Source organism: Accipiter gentilis, chromosome 30 (genome assembly GCF_929443795.1).
Source record: "Accipiter gentilis chromosome 30, bAccGen1.1, whole genome shotgun sequence".
Taxonomy (NCBI): Eukaryota; Metazoa; Chordata; class Aves; order Accipitriformes; family Accipitridae; genus Astur; species Astur gentilis.
Window position 1 is genome coordinate 10,644,093 of NC_064909.1, and position 21,269 is coordinate 10,665,361.

Consider the following 21,269-nt stretch of genomic DNA (forward strand, 5'->3'; position numbering starts at 1 on the left):
TGCTAGCACACAGCAACCTCTTCTGTGAAAAGGTTTTTGGTGGATAAGAAGTAACACTACAGGCCTAAGATACCCTCATGCTGCAATGTCCATTCAAACTACCAGCAGTCATTTCACCCTCCAGAACAGTGAAACAAATCCTGTCTCTTTTGGACAAACACAGCTTGCATGCATTCCAAAGGTCGCTGTAGACTTCTGCATCATTTGATTCAGAGGTTCCTTTATAATATACACTAACATACCTTCACAGGGAAAATTTCCTGTCCAAACCCATCAAGGCGTTCCACTTCATTGATGTACATTAGCTCAGCCTCTGCTGCTGTAATGCCACTGCAATTAGAGTAAAAAAGGCAGCAAATGGTTCAATATTCTATGCACACAAGAAATACTAGTGAAAAGATAGGAGATTCACAAACCACTGTAGAAGATACTCTGGAGACACTGCCTAGAAATGCACAACACAGAACTAACTTTCAACATTGGGATCATAATGAGCAAGGGGAGGAATTTTACTAAATGTTGCTAAGGTAAGGTACAAAGCACTCTTTAAATTACAGGAGGAACAAACTGAACTGATTGTATTACTCAGTTTCTTCTGTACACATCAAATATTTTCCAGGCTTTATTAAATCATCAGGCCACTGCATCAGGTTGTGCCTAGTTTTGGATGGCCAATTTGAGCCATATGGGTCCTAATTTGCAAAAATAGTATACAAATCCACTGAAGTTTCTTAGAATTACTTAAAAGGGAAGACCTACATTTTCATGTTGGCTGTTCAACAACATGGGCGCTAAATCCAAACGTTGAGCAGATTCTCTTTCATAATAGAGAACAAACCAGCTGAAAACTTTTACACACGTGTCTACACATGCTCCTGTCACAGCTCAGGAATTCAGACAGATATCAGTTCTCAAAAGCAGTTCAGAATAGATTGCAGGTTGCTCCAAAAGAAGGCCTCTATTAATGTTTCTCCTCTTTGCTCCTCCTTACCACAGCTTACAAACAGGAACCAGACAAATACTTGGGAGAAAGAGGGAGAGAAAGGAGGTGGAATGTGATATACCTGCTGAAGTGAGGATAAGTATTTGTTCTTTGTGTTGCAGAAATAGCACTCAAGAGCACAGCAGGGGAGGGAAATCTTTCCTTTGAAGTCTGTGAGTTAACCAAGATCACACAAGCAGCCCATGGGGGAGAGAGAACAACAGAACCAGGCCTGTTCATGGCCAGCTTGGAAGCTAACCCTTTGGTTGCATCAAAGGCCCAAGCTTTCATTGAACCTCAGACTGAGAATGGTTTTAGACTCAGAGACTGGTATTTACCCCTTTAGAACTATTTTCTGTCATATAATGGGGAGTGCTGCACCCTTCATATAATATTCCTATTGCATTTCATGTAATAAAGCTTTAAATGCAAATTCATAATATAACACAAAAGATATTTCCAATGACGTATAGGCACTGCCATTTTTCTAAGAACAGCACTCTACAGGTTTGAATAATTCCACCACCAAAACACCTAGATGACACGTAAGGAGGCTTCTTTCAGAGAAGGTATTTGTACTGAAGCACTAATACATACACTACTAGCTCATTACCTAGTAACACCGTATTGTATCTTTTCCACCACAAGACTTAAAACCCAACTCCTGGTATTTTCATTTCCATTACATTGAAAGCATGTGTTTCCCCCTCTCTCTTGAAAGGGGATAAACCCTCGGACAGACCCTTGGACCACCCCCGATCAAGTCACAGGGTCTTTCACCATCAGGACTTAAATGAAACCAAGAAGAGAAAGAAGTCTACTACAGAGTGCAACTAGTGTTACACATGCTTATTAAACCTTATGGTGCAAATGCTCATTTATTTGGGATTAAGTTCCTTGGCCATTTTGTGTTCACAAGAGGCAGATAATCTTTTGTAATAGGCTAATTAAAATCCCGCGAGACATAGCATAATAGTAACATGAAGATAGGCTAGTTTACCCCTGCCAGAAAAGCATGGGGAGGAAGGGAAGTACTAGGAGGAAGATGACAATAAAAAAAAAATTAAAAAAAAATTAAAAATCCGAACCTTAACATGTCAGGCTCACCTGTGAGTTCGGTGTTCCTGAGCAACCTTTTGAGTCAGCTCCTCCAAGACAGCTTCATCCTGGGTCCACTCCTGTAAGAATATGAAGTAGAATCGAAAACTAGTCATCCAAAGAGAGATACAACAAAATGCAAGACAGGAATTATGACAGCAGATGTTTCAGGATTGTTTCCTGTTTACGCTCTTCCAGGTAGTTACAGAGAGAGAACCTACCACCATCTACATTGAAAATTCAGAGCACCGGATGCTGAAAATATGTGAGGAGAACATGAGTGTCTGATTTTTTTAATATCTTTTTGGGGGAGGGTAAAAAGATACCGGATACTGTTAAAAATAGGGTTAAGGTGCTTATTATTCTAAAATAGAGAACAAAGTATAGAGCACGGATAAGGGAACTTTTCCTCAACAAGGACCAAACAAGTCTTTAAAAACACTTGGAAGTCTACAAATGAACATACACCTTTTAAAACAGCCCCAAATAATGCACAGACCATGGAAAATGAACTCATGGGTATCTTCTGTCCTGCAACCTACAGGTACTCCCTTCCCCATGTTAAAAGGGTTTCAAAGTTTTGCTACCTCTTCAAATATGTAATAAAATGTACTTTATGCTTGCAACACATTTCTGAGCAGACATTTTTGTGTTCTGCAATTTTAATAATGTGTGGTAGAAACAATTCTGAAATAATTGGGAGCAAGTTAATAAAGGAAGTCTGCTCATAAATTCAAGGCAAAGAAAGGAAGCTGAAAAACTTTCTTACAAAACCTCAAAGTTCTTATTTTTATTTTAAAAAGCCTTAAGGCTGCATGTAATGTACTTAAAATACGTTGCCTGTTTCTTGCTCAATGGGGCCCTCCCTCTGATACTTGCTTCTGCCACAAAAAAATGTGAAAGTGGTAACGTGCTAATGAAAAATGGCATGGTACATGCCTATGCACAGCTACACACCTGTGGGGTGTACTGTGTACATAACTTTGTTCTTTTCACTGCTGAAGAAATGCCATTTGACACACATTGTAGCCTCACAAGATCAAACAGTACAAACCCAGCTGCCCCTCCCTCATCTACCAGCTCACTTCACTAATGAATTTATAGCAATGTTCTTGTTGGAGACTCTTTCTATGCCCCAAATTCACCCAAATCCTCCCACTTGCTTCAGGACTAGTTTATATCTGCAGCACTTAGCAACTGTCACTGAACTTACAGTGAAATATTTACTATTATGTTATCCACTCCTCCCCAGAAGAGCAAAGACAAGTAGTTAAAGAAATGTCTAGAGAAACAGCTGATTTAAGAATAGGCTTCTGAAGACTGTAGGAAGCAGACACTTTGCTGATCTTGTTAAATTTAGCAATAGTAGCATGGACCAAAGGCAAGATACCACAAAGTGAGCACGTGCAAAACAGAAGAGAGCTGACCACAATACGATGTAGGCAGCTGACTCAAAAATGGAGGTTCTAGGAGATGGGCCCAAAGAGTAAAATGCTGAACCACATAGAAATTAACCGCCTTAAAGTTCATCTAGAGGCCTAAACCCTCCCCTATTTTTTTCTGAATAGAAAAATAGTATCAATATATTGAAAGAACTTTGCAGAAGTTCAGTAATCTACAAAGTGCCAGCTTGACAACGCATTTCTCTGTTTATATTTGCAGCCATCTTCTTTCCCACTTAGGCTATCTTGCACAACTTCATAAGCCATCAACTATGCACAAAATCATCAATTATTTATTAATAGGTGAAGGCAGCCTACTAAATAAATCCTGCTCCACTAGTCAGGCTAACAGAAGTTTCTTAGTGAAAGGCCAATACTGAAGCCACATTCTAGCTATACAAGGCATATTCAGATCTCTATACATTAATTCCCCTTCTTCCTGCTGACTCTCTTTTTCAGGCGGTATTGAGCTCTGTCTACCAGCTCAAAATTGCACTTTCACTTCAAGACACTGTGCAGCTGTCACCTTTTTGGACTTGAGAATGGACTATCCACTGCAGTTTCTGTACAAAGAGCACCAGTAAATGGGATGAAATGCTTCTGGAAGTGCGTTTCCCAAGCCTTCAAATTACAGCGAGATGAATCATTCTCCCTCTACCGCTCCACTAATTGCAGAGGGAAACCAGATGCTTTAACTTCTAGGCAGCTACACTCTGGGCATGGGAACCCCACCCCACTTCCAAATTTTTTTTCCAGTTAGAAAGAATTCCATGATCTTTCACATTTTATGAAGCTTACACTCAAGATTTGTGCTGATGGACTTGTTCATTCAAGATAAAGCCAGCCTTAACCTCAGCAGGCTTCCCCCCCCCCCCCCCCCCCCCCTCCCTAAGCCATCGTCTTAAGGCTCAGTGTCAAGGACTGCATGAGCTTGGCATTTGTCACTAGAGTTTCTAACATCGTTAGTGACCTAAAATACTTCCCTCAGCATTCAAGTTATTTGCTAGTTTCCAATGTAAATTTAAAACAAATTTACAGCACAGTCCCTGGAGAACATTTTGAGATGACCTGATTCACGCTTCACTTCAGTCTAACAGTCAGTTGATGTAAATTCACATTCTCTTGAGGAAAGGCTGCATGATTTGTCCTGTGACATCACATTTACTACATCAGCAGCCCTCATATCCCCTTGTTATGCCATGTTATTAATACTGCAGTACTGCTAATATACACCTTTTTAAAAGCTACAAATTCTTTTTTGATTCAAAGTAGTACATTTCTTTTGTTGACACCTATTCCTACTGGGGGCTTAACAGGAACTGAAGAAGGTTGGAATTTCCACAGCATATATTCATTCAGATACAATCAAGTATATTGCAAGTTTTGTGGAGCAAAGTTTATTTCCACTATTAATAGTTCAGCACTAGTGCTTTTACTCTGTTATCAACAAGGCCATCACTGAGGCATGGAGAAATTATTCATAAGAGACCACAAAAGAGGGGGAGAAGGAACTCACCATAGGAAACAAGACATACTCTCGGAGGAAGTCATGAGATTCAAACTGATTATAGTCTCCAAAATCCGCTGGAAAAAACAACACAATTACTCATTTTAGCACTTTCCACACATGTTAAGACCACACTCGACCTTTGCACAGATGCTTAATTTCAAGTGGGTGAGTCCTCTCTGAAGCCACAACCCAGCACAAAGATTTCTGCTTGTACTTTAGCTTTTAACATGGAGGTCTGAAAATAAGCATTATTACCACAGATCAAATAACAGCCAACAAGTAATTTCTCTCTTTTAATCCCTAATATTATGACCATTTGCAATGCTTAATCATCAGGAGTGCAAGTTTCTTTTTCTGTAGCCTTCATGAACGAATACCACCATCTAACAAGGCTGGGATTGCTCAGCCTCTTTAAAAATGGTGCACACTTTTACTTCTCCAATGTTTCCAGACCAGGCAAAAAAAAATAAAAAATTAACCTATCTCTGCTACAATTCTACACAACTGTACAAGAGATGCTTAATTTTACAGCCTGGGAGGTTAAAATCAACGAGACAATTCTATTAAAGATTGTCAACCAGCACGGTTCGTGGTGGGGAGGGAAGGTCTTATCCTTCTGCAGCCAATATTAACAGTACAGGCACTGTGTCAGTTTAACTGACTGGCCCACAGCTTTCTACTTGCTTTTCTACTTCTACGTCTCTTTAAGAGGTACTCATCTCCATGTTCATATTCACTCATATATTGGGCTGAGGATTCTTGCCTAAATGTCCTTGAAACTGTGGAGTTTTGAAAATGCTTCCTAAAGGCTAAACTACATTAAAAAATACAAAACAAAGCCTATATTTATCTATCTGTTAAATACACAACAGCTTATATCAAAAGAATATCTTGCTAGGAGGATTTTATTTTATATTAATTGAACTGGATGAAACGCCATCTACAAGATTCTCATATTATAGAAGTTGGAAATCCCCACCATAAATCATATTATCTAAACATTCTTTCAAAGCTTCTAGACAATTTCACATATTGCAGGATGCCAAAAATGCAGCTTCATTTTGTTTTCACCTCAGAGTTATGTTTTAACATAAACAGAAAGAAATCAAAATGGACATGAAACAGAGTCTATAAGTTTAAAAGAAATGAGTATTTCAAATATCTTTCGCTGCATCACATGCAAAGGACAAAGGGAGTAATACAAGGTCAGGAACAAAGCAAACAAGATTAGGTGTAGCATTTTGATGCAATGTCTCTGAAATGTAATAGAATATGTAGAAAAGTCAGAATAAAAGTGATTACTTCAAACTGATTACAAAGAGTGACTCGCTCTCAAAATTGGGAAAAAGCTTGAAAACACTGGACCAGTGACATATTCAGCATCTATTTAGCCCTAACTTACACGCTAGAAAAACTTCATTTACTTAAATTGCAAGATTCAGTATGGAATTTTATACATATGTTTTAAAAATTAATTAATAAAACATTTCAAGATTTGTCAGGACATTTTTTCTTCAATTTTTAACCAAGAAATAAGATACTAAACCAGAATTTCTACTGCCCTAAGAAAGATCATAATAGCATTACTCTCCACTGAACCTTTAATTTTCAAGAATCAGATCTTCATGTTTGCTATTTATGTATATGCTTCCCCCTTCCATCTCATGAGAGGACATGCCCAGGGCATGATTGCTGAAACTCTGCCTTAGGTTCTCAAAGTCAGTCATGGATAGACTGAAACATACTTTCTCCAAATATAGGGCTTCTTCCTCTGTCCATATATATTATATGATCCCACTTTCACTGATGTCCTTAGGAGGCTCAGAATAAAAAACACATTGTAAGAAGTAGTTTATTATTAATTTATAACTCAAATAACAATTATGGTCATGTGTTCTTTCATACTTCAGATAGCACTATACAGCAAAATGAGTTTTTAATTAAAGGCAAAATTAAAGCTGCTGCTATGCTCTTTGATGTAATTGCATTTCAAACCAGAGAACGTGAAGCAAATTCATTACTGCAAAGTACTCCGTGGTTGGGGTTGGAAGAACTAGAGTTTTGTTCAGACTCACAGGGATTTTAGAAATAGGAAAGTTGAACACTGTGATGTGGTCCATCACTCCCACCCTGAGGGTGTGAGTGTTTCATCAACAGCAATCTACCTATGCGCTTTCAAATCAATAGAAAACCCAGCTGTTGTGAGTAGGAGTCATATGAGGCCTTAGTTAATGCCCAGACAACATATAGAACAAACCAAAAAAGCCAAGGTTGGAAAAGGGCTATGAGGTCATATCAACTTACCTTGCACTGCCAAACCAGCTAGTCGAATTCCCTGCTCCAATGAAGAAAGTAATCGGCCATCAAGAACATCCTTTTTCACTTGTAGGTAATACTGATACCTAGAAACAGAAAAAGAGCACAAATTAGAACATCTATACATTGTACATTTTCTGCAGAACAAAAAGACCGCTGAAAGCATGAAAAACTCACCACAAACAGGACAGGCTGTTAAACAGCAATCTGTACCTGGCTTCAGAAGTTCCACATTACCAAAACAAATCAATATGATCCCTACATGTGCAATGCTTCCAGGTGGATGAAAAGGAAAATAAAAAGTTCTAATCTGTGTTAACTAGACCACACAAAAGAAGGACATCTGCTGGGATTACTTCCTCCACAGATTTTGTAGAGGTTAATGAAGACCTTGCAATCACCAATACAAAAAGAGGCTGTTCCTTATTTCTTCTATTGTTTTTGCTCCAGTGTCACCATTTTGATAGAAGAAACAGAATTTTAGCAATATACTTTGGCCTACTGACATAACTTTAACTATGGCCCACATAAAAGTTTTTTAAATTGGCATCTCTCATCTGTAAGGATGATTTAGACACACAAATCAAGCAAAACCAGCTTCTAATATCATGCCCTTCCTGATCTGCAGTAACTAATCACTAAGACAAACTATGTTGGTTTTAACCCCAGCAACAGAACTCACACATTTCACCTTACATTTGCAATAGAGTAGATTAAGACAAAAAAGAAGCTTTCCACAGAAAGCTTAACAAGCTACTGTCCCCATTTGTGCATCCCTCTCATCTGCTGAACTGGACCAGACCCACAGCAGAGTTGGTCAAAGCAGCAGGGATATATACCAGTCCCTCCCTCATGTCAGGTTAAAGTCCAGTGGAGACAGCTTTTTTACACAGTTGAGTTACAGCGATAAAATGATCTCGCATCCATCAGCTTAAACTTTTGGTGCAGACATATGTAACCTGTCCCAACTGAGATGAAACACAATTCCTTCTCAGCCTACACGCAACTCCTCATCAGGTCTGAGCCCAAAGGTAGAGGTAGTATACCAGTGTAACCACAGTCCATATGTGCCTCAATGCACCCAACCCCCAGACCTGCTGATAGTAACCGATGTGCCTGGGTGACCAAAGTTAGGAAACCCCCAAAACCAGCAAAAAGGTTTCTCAGGCTGTGACCAGATATGCCAAGCTGAACCAGGTTATGAGGTTACTGCGCCCTTCAGCTGTATGCCTGCTCACCCCCTAACACAAAGGGCATATGCTTAAAATGGCATGGATTTAAAAAATAATTGCTTGAGATAAACTGGGTTAGAAAGAAATGGTACACAAGCATGCCGGCCAGCTTCTGAGACTGTAACCTCTGCAAGGCAGACAGCAAAGAATGGTCAGAAAGACTCGGGGCAGTAAACTCCTAACAGGATTTGGCTGCAATCAGCACACCACATCTGACCTTACCTTCGAACCTTTGGGAATAGCAAAGAAACTGTTCTGGTCTCAGTTAGAGCATAAGTCACCTTCCCGGTCCCAACAGGAAAGGAGAACCACTGCAACATCACCCATGTTACGGGGACTGCACTGCCTTAACTATACTCACAAATGTTACTGTCGAATTCTCTGTGGAGGCATTAGAAAATACCTACGTGCTTCAAAACCAGCGCAACGCAAGACACGCTTTGAGGGCTATTAATCAAATGCAGCATTTTACGTTTTTCTTCAGTTAACTTCCATCAGCGACGTGAGATGCAGTAACTTGCCACTAGACAGCACCAATGCTCTGACCAGACCCGCACTCTCAAGGCAGCAAGGTGTGGAGAGGCTACAAGCACTGCAGGGCAGAGAAATCCTCTCAGGGAAGGAAGGCCTCTGCACATATTCTTCACCTCTGAGAAGTTCCCTTCGGAGTTCACAGTTTTTACATGTGCTTAAAAGGTAATTGTTGGGTTACTGGTTTTAGTAGTAAAAACTTCCTCTTCCCCTCTCTCCCCTACAAAAGGCAGAAGAACATTTTCAAACAGGAAAAAGATAATCTCATTTAAAATGCTTACCTTTGGCTTTCACACAGCCTGATGAAGATTAAAACTTCAGGGGATTTTGAAATTTGACTGAGAAAGGCAGTGTAAAAAGCATACAGCTTCTCAGCCTGAGCCCTGTTCTTCAGCCCCAGGTTTCATACTTGCTCAGTCCAAGAGACAAATCAGCTTGTTTCTACTTCTTTGCAATGACTAAATCCCAATTCTGAAAATACACACGCTTTCATACAAGCTTGACATAAGCTGCTTTATCAAGTATGCAGGTGACCAGTTGCTGAATCTGGTCTTTGAGACTTGTAAACCCAAAAGCAGGCTATTTATGTCAATGCTACATATACATGCACGAGTTAAATATTCTAGTTTAATGGAACAAATGTAAAATCCACATCTTCCATAAAGTTAGAGCTATTGTTAAACACAAAGTTAAGGACGATGTGAAAGTCAAAACAATGTTATAGTGACATCCTAGCTCCACAGAAGTCAAGAATGTCACCAGCTTTAGTGGAGCCATGATTTCAACCACAGTGCCCACAAAACTATATATAAACCATAGAAAGAATTATCTAGGTTAGCGTCATCAAAAATACGGTGTCAATGCAGTTACTGTAGTATCAAATATTACAACCAAGACTTTCAAAAGGAACAGTGATGTGGAGTTTTAGTTGCAGTTTTAGTTGCCAATACTTTTAGAAAAATTGTTTTAAGCCAGCAGTCGGCACCCACTTTATGAGAAAGATGCCTATTTACAGGTGTTTCGCCCTGGTTATCAAACAGGTCACGTTTAAAAATCTTAATAGGAATATTCTACAATATTATGGTACAGCATTGCATTTACTAACACTAGCAGAATGAAAGTTTAGGATTTATTCTATATTGTAGATTGACATGCAGTAAGAGTTCAAAAGACGTATATAACTAGCTCTCTGACATTAACTAGTGTATCCATCAGGAAAAACCTCACGGAGAAAGTTGACGCTTCTCACAGGCAAACGCACTGAAAAGCAATCACCTGCTATGGCTCTGACACCTTTTTCAATGGAAGTGCCAAGATAAACTGAAGAAGATTGAGGCACAAACCTCTGGTCTGTACCAGCTTCATCTTTACCCCTGGACTGACAGGGACAAGGGTCACCCACCTAAGGTGTCCCCTAACATCTCCTCTCACTGCAGCCACATAAGGCACGAACTGGGACATCTCCTTTCACAAGGCACCAACCAACTGGAGCGGCTAATTCCACCGTCAAGGATGAGGAGGAGCATACCCCGGAGGAAGCTCTGCTGGAAGGCTCTAATAGCTCTACCAGCCACAGATTCATGGCTCAGCCGTGCTGCAAAACTGTGGTCAGGCTCCCTGCCCAACCAACGGAGAGGAGAAATTGGCCTGTATTCCGTCAAGGATTTGAGGCTCCTCCATCTGAAATTATGTTAAATGCTGTTATTATGTCACTATGCTAGCTGAGACTGCTCTTTGTTCGCTTGGATTGCAAAAGTAGATCTATAATTTCAGGGAAATCAAACATTTTAAAAATGATTCAGCTATAGATTCACTGAGGAAAGCTGTTCCAGAAGAGCAGATAAAAACATGCATTTCATAAGCCTCCTATTAGGTGGTTTAGTTGGGAAAGCATATGGAAACTGAACAGAAGAGAAGTTTGCAATCTGCACCCCCAAATAATAAAAGGCAAGAAATTCAAAATTAAGACTTACAAAGCTTTAATCACAGAGCCATTCTGGCATACTAGGGGAGTGCAGGGCAGAAGAGACACCACCACAGCCAAGCTGAAATCTCTCACCTTCATTGCTCATTCTGGGTTAAACATTTTTAGCAAAGCTGTTGTGTATTCAATACAATAAAGGCTACTACGGTTTGCCAGCCTGTAGCTAATTCCAAGGGGAATGGGAGTGGACAACAAGTCTGAACAAAGCCATAATTATAAGGATATCATTTCCCACAACTCTATTTAGCCAACACAGAAAACATTAAAAGTGTATTTGCATGTATTGCATCAAAAAGCACACTTTTTATAAAGTAAATAAGCTGCAACTGGACAACTATGAGACATCTGAACTCCAGAATCAACATCTGCATTTTAGCAATCCATAACTACATCAGAGAAAAAAAAATACAAATAGTATTAGTAAGCAGCAGATAAGGTTACTGGTTTAAAATTTAATTTTAACACCCAGATTCAGACTTGGCTACAGCTGCGTAAATGTAGAGAAACTCCATTTGCCCATACAATTCTGCATAGACCTCCCAAGATCAGGATTCATGTTTGTTTCTCCTGTCACTTCAAAAAAGAACGTGGGTGTTTGTACAGTGTCACTGAATTCATTGTACCCTTCCATCAGCACTGTTTATCTGATGTATAACATCTGTTGCTGTTTTGCATATGCAGAAAGCAACGCTAATTTTACTGATCTCCATTCTCTTCAACGACCAATGTTTCAGATACCACAAGCTATGCAGAACCTGACCCGATCAATAATGGAAGCGAGATCTTTGTACAGAAATAAAAGGATGGTTTACAAAACTAAGAATATGGGTTAGTTTTGCAGAGTAATTGCACTGGTGCACTGCACCTTCACAATTTTCCTACTAGTGACTTCCACAAAGATCCACAGGGCAAATACTTCATCAATAATTACTCAATATTATTGGACCCGGTAGCCTTGAGTAATCAAGCAGCATCCAACTCTGCTAGGAAATGTACAAGAACAAAACAAAAAATGCTTATTGCCCCAGGGATTTACAAACTAAATATATATTTCATACACATACATAGATCTGTATGTTCATACAAAAAGGTGACAGGATCAAGATAATAAAGTTCAATACTGTTTGAATGCTGTACTGTGATTGGTCTGGATTTTTGTTATTTTTCCCTGGTTTTACTTTCCTTCTCTGTACATCAGGGACAGGAAGGGTTTGGAATATATGCATTGTATCTAGTGCAGCAGGAAACACTTTTTAAAAAAAAATTATTTTTTTTTTCTAATCAGTCAGTGTGTTTTTCTGGAAATTTCAAGCCAGTATGAATAAATACATTACAGTTTCAATACCAACAAATATATACCTTGAATGTATCTGAAAATACACTAACCACTACAAAACATGTATTAGTTACCCAAGAGGTACAATGCCTTTAAAATAATTTCTAATGATGCAATTACTGGCATGACTAACTTCTTTATAACTCATTAGGTACCTTTTTGGCATTAAGCCTATCTATTGAATAACTGCATAGCTATGTAGTTCAACTTCTTCTCTGGAGGAAGAAAGAACTGCTTTACTGTTTCATTCTCCAAAATAATAACTCTTTAAAACTCAAAGGAAAAACAGATTGGCGCACAAGTGGTTTAGCTCAAGACTTTCAGCTCTTTTCCAACTTCAAAACTAATTGCAATTTGAGTACAATATGAACTTCTAAAATTAGGAACACAATAAAAGTCTCATTGAATCACAACAACAGTCCAACTCAGCTCATTTGGGTTTATCTTAGTATGGTAATATACTTCTGAACAGAGACACTGTAATGTACACTTATGCAATAATCTGCCCACAGGGGAAGCAGTTTCTCCAGAACAGAGGACTTTTATCGTTTACTAAAATTATTTTAAGCATTAACTTTGATATTGATGTGTTTATTGTTCACTTAGTACCTTAAAATCTGCCATGATTTTGGCTTTGATACTATTTAGCAACAGGATTACATGGATACCTATATACTATGTTTTAAAAAGAAACCCATTTTTTATTTTAAACACAGGGTGTTTCATGTTTTCTCATCCTTTAAGTTAGATGAGCCAATGACTCAGCTGTTCAATGGGCAATCAAAGGAACTAATTGATAATGACCAAAAGGTTATTTTTATTTATTTATCACATATTTGAGACAATCATAATAATACTTAACTCTTACTGGTTGCTTTTCTGGGAAAAACACACTTTAAATAGTACTAATGATCATTAGCCTTATTGTATAAATAGAGCGTCTGAGGCACATGGCTGGTGAAGTTGCTCATGTAAAGTTGGGCAGGAAACCAAGACAGATTTGGGAGATCCAGGTTTTGTTCCCAAGCCTCAACCCAGAGTACTACTTACTAGATGCTGCTTATTCCATGTGGGTCACTCAATATACTACAAGAAAACTGACTGCAAACTTGGACTGGATTTTATATGGCAAGAAAGGCAGGCAGGTAGACAAGACTGGTCTTTTCAGATACAACGTTCAGTATATTGGCAAAGACGCTGTTATGATTTCTGGGCTTGAGCATGCTGAAACACATTTTAGATGCAAGGATTCAATCAGCACATCTTAATCTAAAGGCACTTTAAAAAAAGAGGTACATACATTGATGATGTCACTGTCAGTAACGCAGTGCTAAGGCCTTGTCTTTGCCATTGTAAAAAAACTTAGATGGTGTTGATAAACAGAACATCTCCAGCTTGCTCCTCTGGAATGTCATCAACTTCTCTCCCAGTGAAAGTCTGATGTTTCACAGTGCTAGACAATAGCCATTTATCTGGGATTTGTGGTAGAATATAAAAAGCAACGGCTGTGCTTCCACTACTAAAGGGTAATATTTTTGGAAGGGTATTATTGAGAACAAGTCTACCACACCCTGTCACAGACCTTCAGAAAGATCAGCAGACTTGCCAGGAAAAAAAAGGGAAGGAGACGAAAGAGCCTTTGTCACACATGCAGGAAGAAATTCCTTCAGAAGCTCAAACTGTCAATGCTAATAGTAAAACCACAGTCATACCAGTTTCTAGGGTAGGAACTCCTTGATCATAATAACCTTATAAGGTAGGTCAAGGTTAGCTTCAGGTAACTGAGAAATGAGGCTGTTCAAAAGCAGCATCCAACTGTCTACATCCTCGTTTCCTCCAGCAGCTGGATGGAAAACATGACTGAAACTAAAAATAAAATAAATGAAATACATGGAAAGATTTGTGTCATTCCTTTTCCCCTTCCTAATGAGACAGAACAATGCTGGGTTAGCATCATTTTCACACGTAGGACTGAAAACGGAGGACAGATCAAAATACAGTTCATATCACCTACTTCCACATTGCTCAATCTCTCTCTTCAGAAGCAACAATTCATAGCTGAAGGGGAGAAAAGGGGATTTGGCTAAAACAGGCTAATTTCACAATGACAGTCACTTTCCATTTGTTTTGAGACACAACTTGTGAGCATAACGACAATACACAGCCTCAATGGCTGGCTTGCTCTACGAGCTGCAATGAGGCACACAATGCAACGTAAGCTACCACATCTGACCAGTTGTCATGGTTTAACCGCGGCCAGCAACTAAGCACCACGCAGCCGCTCACTCACTCCCCCCCCATCCAGTGGGATGGGGGAGAAAACTGGGAAGAGAAGTAAAACTCACGGGTTGAGATAACGGTTTAATAGAACAGAAAAGAAGAAACTAATAATGATAACACTAATAAAATGACAACAGTAATGATAAAAGGATTGGAATGTACAAATGATGCACAGTGCGATTGCTCACCACCCGCCGATCGACACCCAGTTAGTCCCTGAGCAGCGATTCCCCCAGCCCCCACTCCTCCCAGTTTATATACTGGGCATGACATCACATGGTATGGAACACCCTCTTGGCCACTTTGAGTCAGCTGTCCTGGCTGTGTCCCCTCCCAACTTCTTGTGCCCCTCCAGCTTTCTTGCTGGCTGGGCTTGAGAAGCTGAAAAATCCTTGACTTTAGACTAAACACTACTGAGCAACAACTAAAACCATCACTGTTATCAACATTCTTCTCATACTGAACTCAGAACATAGCACTGTACCAGCTGCTAGGAAGACAACTCTATCCGAGCTGAAATCAGGACGCCAGTGAAGTTCCTACCAAAGGCTAATGTTTTCCAAAGGTTAAGGTCCAGCTACACAGTCAACTCCTGGCTAAGGATACTAGAACAGGAAAACCTTTGAGCACCTAAAACCAGCCTGATCAGAATTTTGCACTGCTTAGTTGTTGTTTACCACTGCTATCTCATCAGTTTACTACTAAAAAGTTGTTCATTTGTATGCATTCCCCGAAAGACAGTCTATTATCTCCACCTCCACCAATTCTTTACACAGCTGGCAGGAGATTTCAAATATAAATGCAAAGTATGAGCACTTTAGGAACAATAAGCTTTTTTCCTGGCATGAATCAGTCAATGAGGTCAAATTTCTGTAGGAAAATCGAGCATTCAAAAAAGAAAAGAATATATGCATTGCAAATGGACAAGGGACCATTTAGGAAGGTAACACATGCTTTATAACCTCTCACGTATAAACAGCTGCTTCCATATAGCCTGGTACCACTGTTGTGGCTCTTTGGTGTCCGGTATTAAATGGATGGTGAGTGAAACCCTTAGCAGTTAGACAGGAGATAACAGCATCATACTCAGCATTCTTGTTGGCGGCAAAAGACTGAGCTTGGATTGTAAAGGAGTGCTCCGCGAGTGTTTTTCTTTTCCTGCCATTTCTGATGGGCCACAAGCACGGACATGCACCCAGGCCTTGTTGCAGCCCGCAGACACGACACAAGCCTTCCAAAACACGCACTGCTTCCGCGAGAGGCTTAGCCAGCAGATGCAGCTTTACAGTATCCACCAATCTCTATATTTAAAAAGGAACCCCCAGCCACAACAGGTCCATCCTCTGTACTTGTACTTTTTGTTAAGCGTGTATTATACTTTTTGGATACTTCAAGTTCAAATAAACCCGCAAACACAAAGTTAAACCTTAAATAAAAAGGCCAGTAATGGCATGCTTTAGCAAGAAAGGAAGGCATGCCACAACCTGATCCTGATTTTCTGCCCTTGAACTCTTGAATTAATTACAACAAATTACAGGGAGCCCCACTACAATTTATAAGCACAATAAACTCCCTTACAACCACCTATAATTTTATCAGAGTTAATCCAAATATCTGAAGAATTTTACAGTGCAAAACTCCAACATGCCTTTTAGAGTAAAAAAAAAAAAAAAAAAAAAAAAAAAAGGGGGGGGGCGGGAAGCCATATTCTCTTGTCTTCCAAGTCCTCTCTCTCAGCAAAGGCTACATTTGGTATCTGCAAGCTGGAGTCCAGCAAAGCCAGGCCCTGGTGACACCATCATAGCATTCATCCTTATAAAGCCTGGTGGGATTGCAAAAGTAAAGCAAAGCAGTCAAAATCATATAATGAGAAGAAATCTGTATCTTAGCATCTTCAGCTGAAAAACAACATCCAGTACAAGCATAAATATTACATGGAAACACTAAATAAAACATTTGGGAGTAAAGAGTTTGTTAGTCACATATCTTTGAAAAAAGCCACATATCCATCCGGTTTGGGTTTTAAGCACATGCTAAAAGTGTTATTGTTCAACATTGCAGTCCTATTGACTTCACGCTACTCAAATAGTAAAGCTTAAATACATGCTCAACTACGCGCTCATGTCTCCTGAGCTGAGCAGAACACTTGCATTTGGCTACAGAGATCCAAAGGTTACAATACAAAAGACTTTATTTTTTCTTATTAGCTTCACTTTCTTTTTTTGATCATTAAAAAAAAAAAAAGTAGAACTGAGTCAGGTAGGTGAATTGCAGCAATGCCACATACTGCTTTTCATACACAGATATTAAATGCTGTAGAGGAAGATCAGTATTCTCATTCTCCCACTCTACTGGGGAGCGGGGTGGGGGGATCACAGTGAGAAAACAGGGGCCTGAGGAAGAATGCAACTTCCCATAATGGTGGTAACACTGGAACTAATCCCAGATCGCCTCTTCATCAGTAGGGTCCACAGGTCAAATGGATATCAAAGCCTATGAGAAAAATCCCTCCTGTTAAGCTTCCTTCAGCTTTTTTTGTGCAGTCTGCAACAAAAAAAAGTATCAGTACTCAGCAGGGGCTTTTTTTGAGTGCAAACCCACAAGGTCTCACACAACTGCTGCCTCTACCTTCACCTTCCTACTAACATGGTCTTCTCCATTCCCATACAGGGTCCCAGGGCTCTTTTTCTGTATCCTGGGCTGTATGTGCCAGAGGCAGCTGTTGCTCTGGTGTAGGACTGTGAGCTGCCAGGGCTGTTGTGTGCAAAGCCACCTTCTGGCTCAACAGCAAAGTCAGTGGGACAACACTGCAAAGTACCACGCTGTATTACTTTGCAGAGCAGTTCTACTAGCCATCACCCCTCCTCTTTGCTGCATGACACAAAACACGGGCTCCAACCATGAACTGGAGCTCCAACCACATATAGGCTCCACCTATATACAGGTGCTCAATAATATGACATGGCATGCAGCCTACGTGTCATTTCTCACTTAAGTAGTCGCATCCTCAAAACATCAGGTCCTATGCACAGAGAACAACTCATGCTCCCAAATCCTTAGATGGCATAAAAGTAATGGCAGCTGTGAAGATCCATCCTCACAAAGATGCAAAAATGAAAAGATGAGCCATGGCTATGTATGCTGAAGACTACTAAACCTCACGGGGAAGAGGAGCACAAAAACCCCTGTGGGTCTTTCCTGATTTGGAACCGGGAAAGATTTCAGCAAAAATGAGATTAGACCCCCCCCAAAGTTAATAATAGCTTAGATTTACTTCCTTTACTCGTATGTGTTGACTCAGTTCAAAATATGCTGTTCTCTGCCCTGAAAACACAGCTAACCTTCAAGCTGTCTCCACTGTGGGAAAAGGTGGTTTAAGTTACATATGGAAGCAATATGAGTCAACAGTTTGAAAACTCTCCTGGTAGCCAGCCAGGTTAATGGTCAAGCAGGTTAGAATATCATGCTAAAAAAATGCGGTGAGTTAACTAGAACATATGTATACTCTAGCTCATACTCTGCAACACTGAAAATAAATATATAACTCTCTTCAACAATTGGGCAAAGTATAGGCATAACTCTAAACTATTCTTTGGACACCAAACAAACAGGAAGACTTCTGACTGGCCCAGGCTTCCCCCCCTCCCCCTTATGCCAGTTGGAATAATAAAACATATTGTATACACCACCCCATAAACCCTGTCCCATTTTTCAATATATATTTTAAATATTCTCCTCCACTAGGGCTCTAAACTCTGGAATGACATAAGTCCACCAGCCTTTTCTGCTTAAATGTACCGCTGTGCAGTGATGCAAAAGTTGAACAGAGTGAACACATCTACCAGTGAACAACCGGTATGCGTACGTAAGCATCCAGAAGCACATCACAAAATGATTGGTTTATGGGTGCAGAGCAGCATGCAAGTGTATTCAGGTGTTACTTTATTCAGAGAGCAAATGAACACGTTCAAACTACAGAATATGTGCTTAACCTGAACTTTAGGAAAAAATAAATGCTCTGCTAGCCTGCAGTGAAACCTTGTTCACAAATTTATGGAACTCATAAAAAAAAAAATCCTATCAGCAAAACCTTTAGGTATTATCCCAACCTCACATAATCAATGTCTGAGAAAGTCCTATTGATTTAGTGGAATTTTACCTTGTAGGGAGCTAAAATCCGGTCCGTTCACTACTGCCTTTTACAGAAATCTGCCTTGGTAATAAGAAAACGCTGCTTGAAATGTGACACAATGAAATTGCCACCTATCTATAGGCCATCAGTACAATAGCTCATATTCCGGTGAAAAGATTGTTGAAGGACCTACATTAATGCTCACTGCCAGCAGACAACAAGAAAACTCAGGTTGTTTCCACCTTCCAAAGAGCTTGGTGACCCTAGTGTTTTCACAGGAATCGTTGAAAACAGTCACCCCACGCATCACTAAATCATGCAATAAAACCATGGCCCAGGAAGTTCTAACGTCCCAGTGAACGCAACCCTGCAAAACTGAACACAGGTCTGATAACAACGGGATGTTGCCAAAGAAATATGCGAATCAGTGCCCTGTTGGGCGGGTAAAGTAGATCCATTTCATGAAATGAATAATTATTCTTTGTAAAAGCTTCAAAAACAGCTGAAGATATCAAGTGCAAAAGCAGCTGCCAAAGATAAAACAGTGAACCAGTAAACAACTCACTGCACAGGAATCTGCCATCTTCCGACACTGAGATTTCTGCCAAATTCTTGTTGAGATTTTCAGCTGCATGAGAGCCTCCACACAAATGCTTCTTTTAAACACATTCAGAGACTTCAGGATTGTACTGACATCCAATTGCAGCTCCTTTAGCTTTATACCCTGCCAGCAAGGCAAAAAATATTAAAGGTATTCAGGTCCCTGAAAAACAGTATGTTTAGAACTAGTTTTTGTGGTTTGTGTCTCAGCTATAAGAGAAGGGAAGAAGTTTGCTCCAGCCTGCAGTACAACCATCAAAATTCAATAAATTTTATTGAAGACTGGCAGTGCTACTGTAACCAAGATTTTCAGTGCCTGCTGAATTCCGAAAACTTAAAAAGCAGTTAGAAACCCTAATCAAAAAGCACAGGCCTGTCTGCTTACAGGTTGCTGCTACCGGCTTGACCCTCATTCTGACACTGTAGCCAAATTTCAGACATCTGTCTGGGACTTCTAAATAGAAGACCAGTGAGCCGCAGTTCCCTTTCAAAACATGCAGTAGAAAAGAGAGAATGAATCACCTGCAGAAAGTGATGCACAACAGAGGAATCCTGAATCATGCTGTGGAAATGCCCATTTCTTGTCACTGATTACACACTAAGTCTAGAGCCACCTTCATTCTTGAGGCTTCAGCAGGAGAAACTACATGACTGAAGTAGGATTGGTCTGTGTCATGAAGACTTTAAGTAGTATATCCCATAGCGGTCTGCACTTCCCTAAGGAGAAACTGCTAGTCACTGCTACTGCATCCCATTGGAAGATACTAGCCCCAATCTAGGCAACTTAGTCATCTGTCAAAAACAGTGCCTTAAACTACACTGAGAGACAAGTCAGAAGCAGCATAGCAATCTATGAGGTACACCATAATATTCACTGTATACACAGTGCTCCTTAATGAATGGGCAACCTCATTCTGCAATGATATACATTGCTACTACACCTTAAGGGGAAAAAAAGACAATCAAGCACTTTGCCATAGTCTAAATTACAAAGGCAGTGAGCGGCACAGTTCACAGATAGAAGAGGAATGATCTTTTTCATCTTCATTTGAGGACATCCATAAAGCCTGATGGGCACTTCTGTGACTCGAGCAGCTAGGGATGACAAGTGTTTTCCATTTTTCCACTTTTCTTATCCTTTCTCCTGTAAACCAAAAAATTGAGGAGAACATCTTTTTTTCTAAGGAAAGCAAAATCACACCATGACAGTAAATATCTCTATAGCTATTATACTAAAATTTCACAGAGGAGGAAGAGAACAGACATTATGTATTCAGTAATTTTCAGAATAACTCTCAGACTCTTCACTGTTAGCCACAAGTGAGAAATTAGAAATAGATATTTGCTGAAATAACTCAGCAGATAGATTGATTTGACAGATAGATTCATGAACATGCACAATTCCTTCTCCCCAAAAAGCTTTGCTTAATAAGACCCTAATGTAACAGGTCAGAACCAAGCTCTGAAAAGTTGGGCAGGGCCTTGATAGGGCAATCACATTCGCAATCAATAAGCTGTTCCTCTTTCATAAGTAACCAAGCATCATTTGACCTTTACTTTGAAAATGTCTCATTTTATGCAAACATTCTTTCTAGTTTATGGGCAACAAGAGTTTATTTTCTTTTTCTCTTTCTTCTCCTCAATTAAAGAAGCAAAAGGAAACAGTTCTAGTACCAGCATGTCACTTGTTTGATACTAGAACTCCATAGGCTTGTTTATTTTCATAAAAGTGTATTAAAATATGGGCTATTTTTAGGCTAGCAAATTATTTCTTGCGTCTTCCATGCTGCTACAAACCAAGTCCTCTGCTCTGTGCAACCTACCAG

The 21,269-nt window shown here is 39.7% G+C and overlaps 1 protein-coding gene across 2 annotated transcripts in view; it reads right to left on the reverse strand.

The window, feature by feature from the left end:
- PTPN14 (protein tyrosine phosphatase non-receptor type 14) overlaps positions 1-21,269 on the reverse strand; it is a 488,901-nt gene that overhangs the window by 446,780 nt on the left and 20,852 nt on the right. For both annotated transcript variants that reach the window (XR_007510092.1, XM_049833405.1), the window contains exons 3-6: positions 7,337-7,434; positions 5,039-5,106; positions 2,090-2,160; positions 243-330 (exon numbers count right to left, since the gene is read on the reverse strand). Coding sequence is in view for 1 of the 2 variants with exons in the window: in XM_049833405.1 (XP_049689362.1) it covers positions 243-330; positions 2,090-2,160; positions 5,039-5,106; positions 7,337-7,434 (325 nt within the window). In the remaining variant the exon portion in view is untranslated. The remainder of the gene's footprint in view (positions 1-242; positions 331-2,089; positions 2,161-5,038; positions 5,107-7,336; positions 7,435-21,269) is intronic.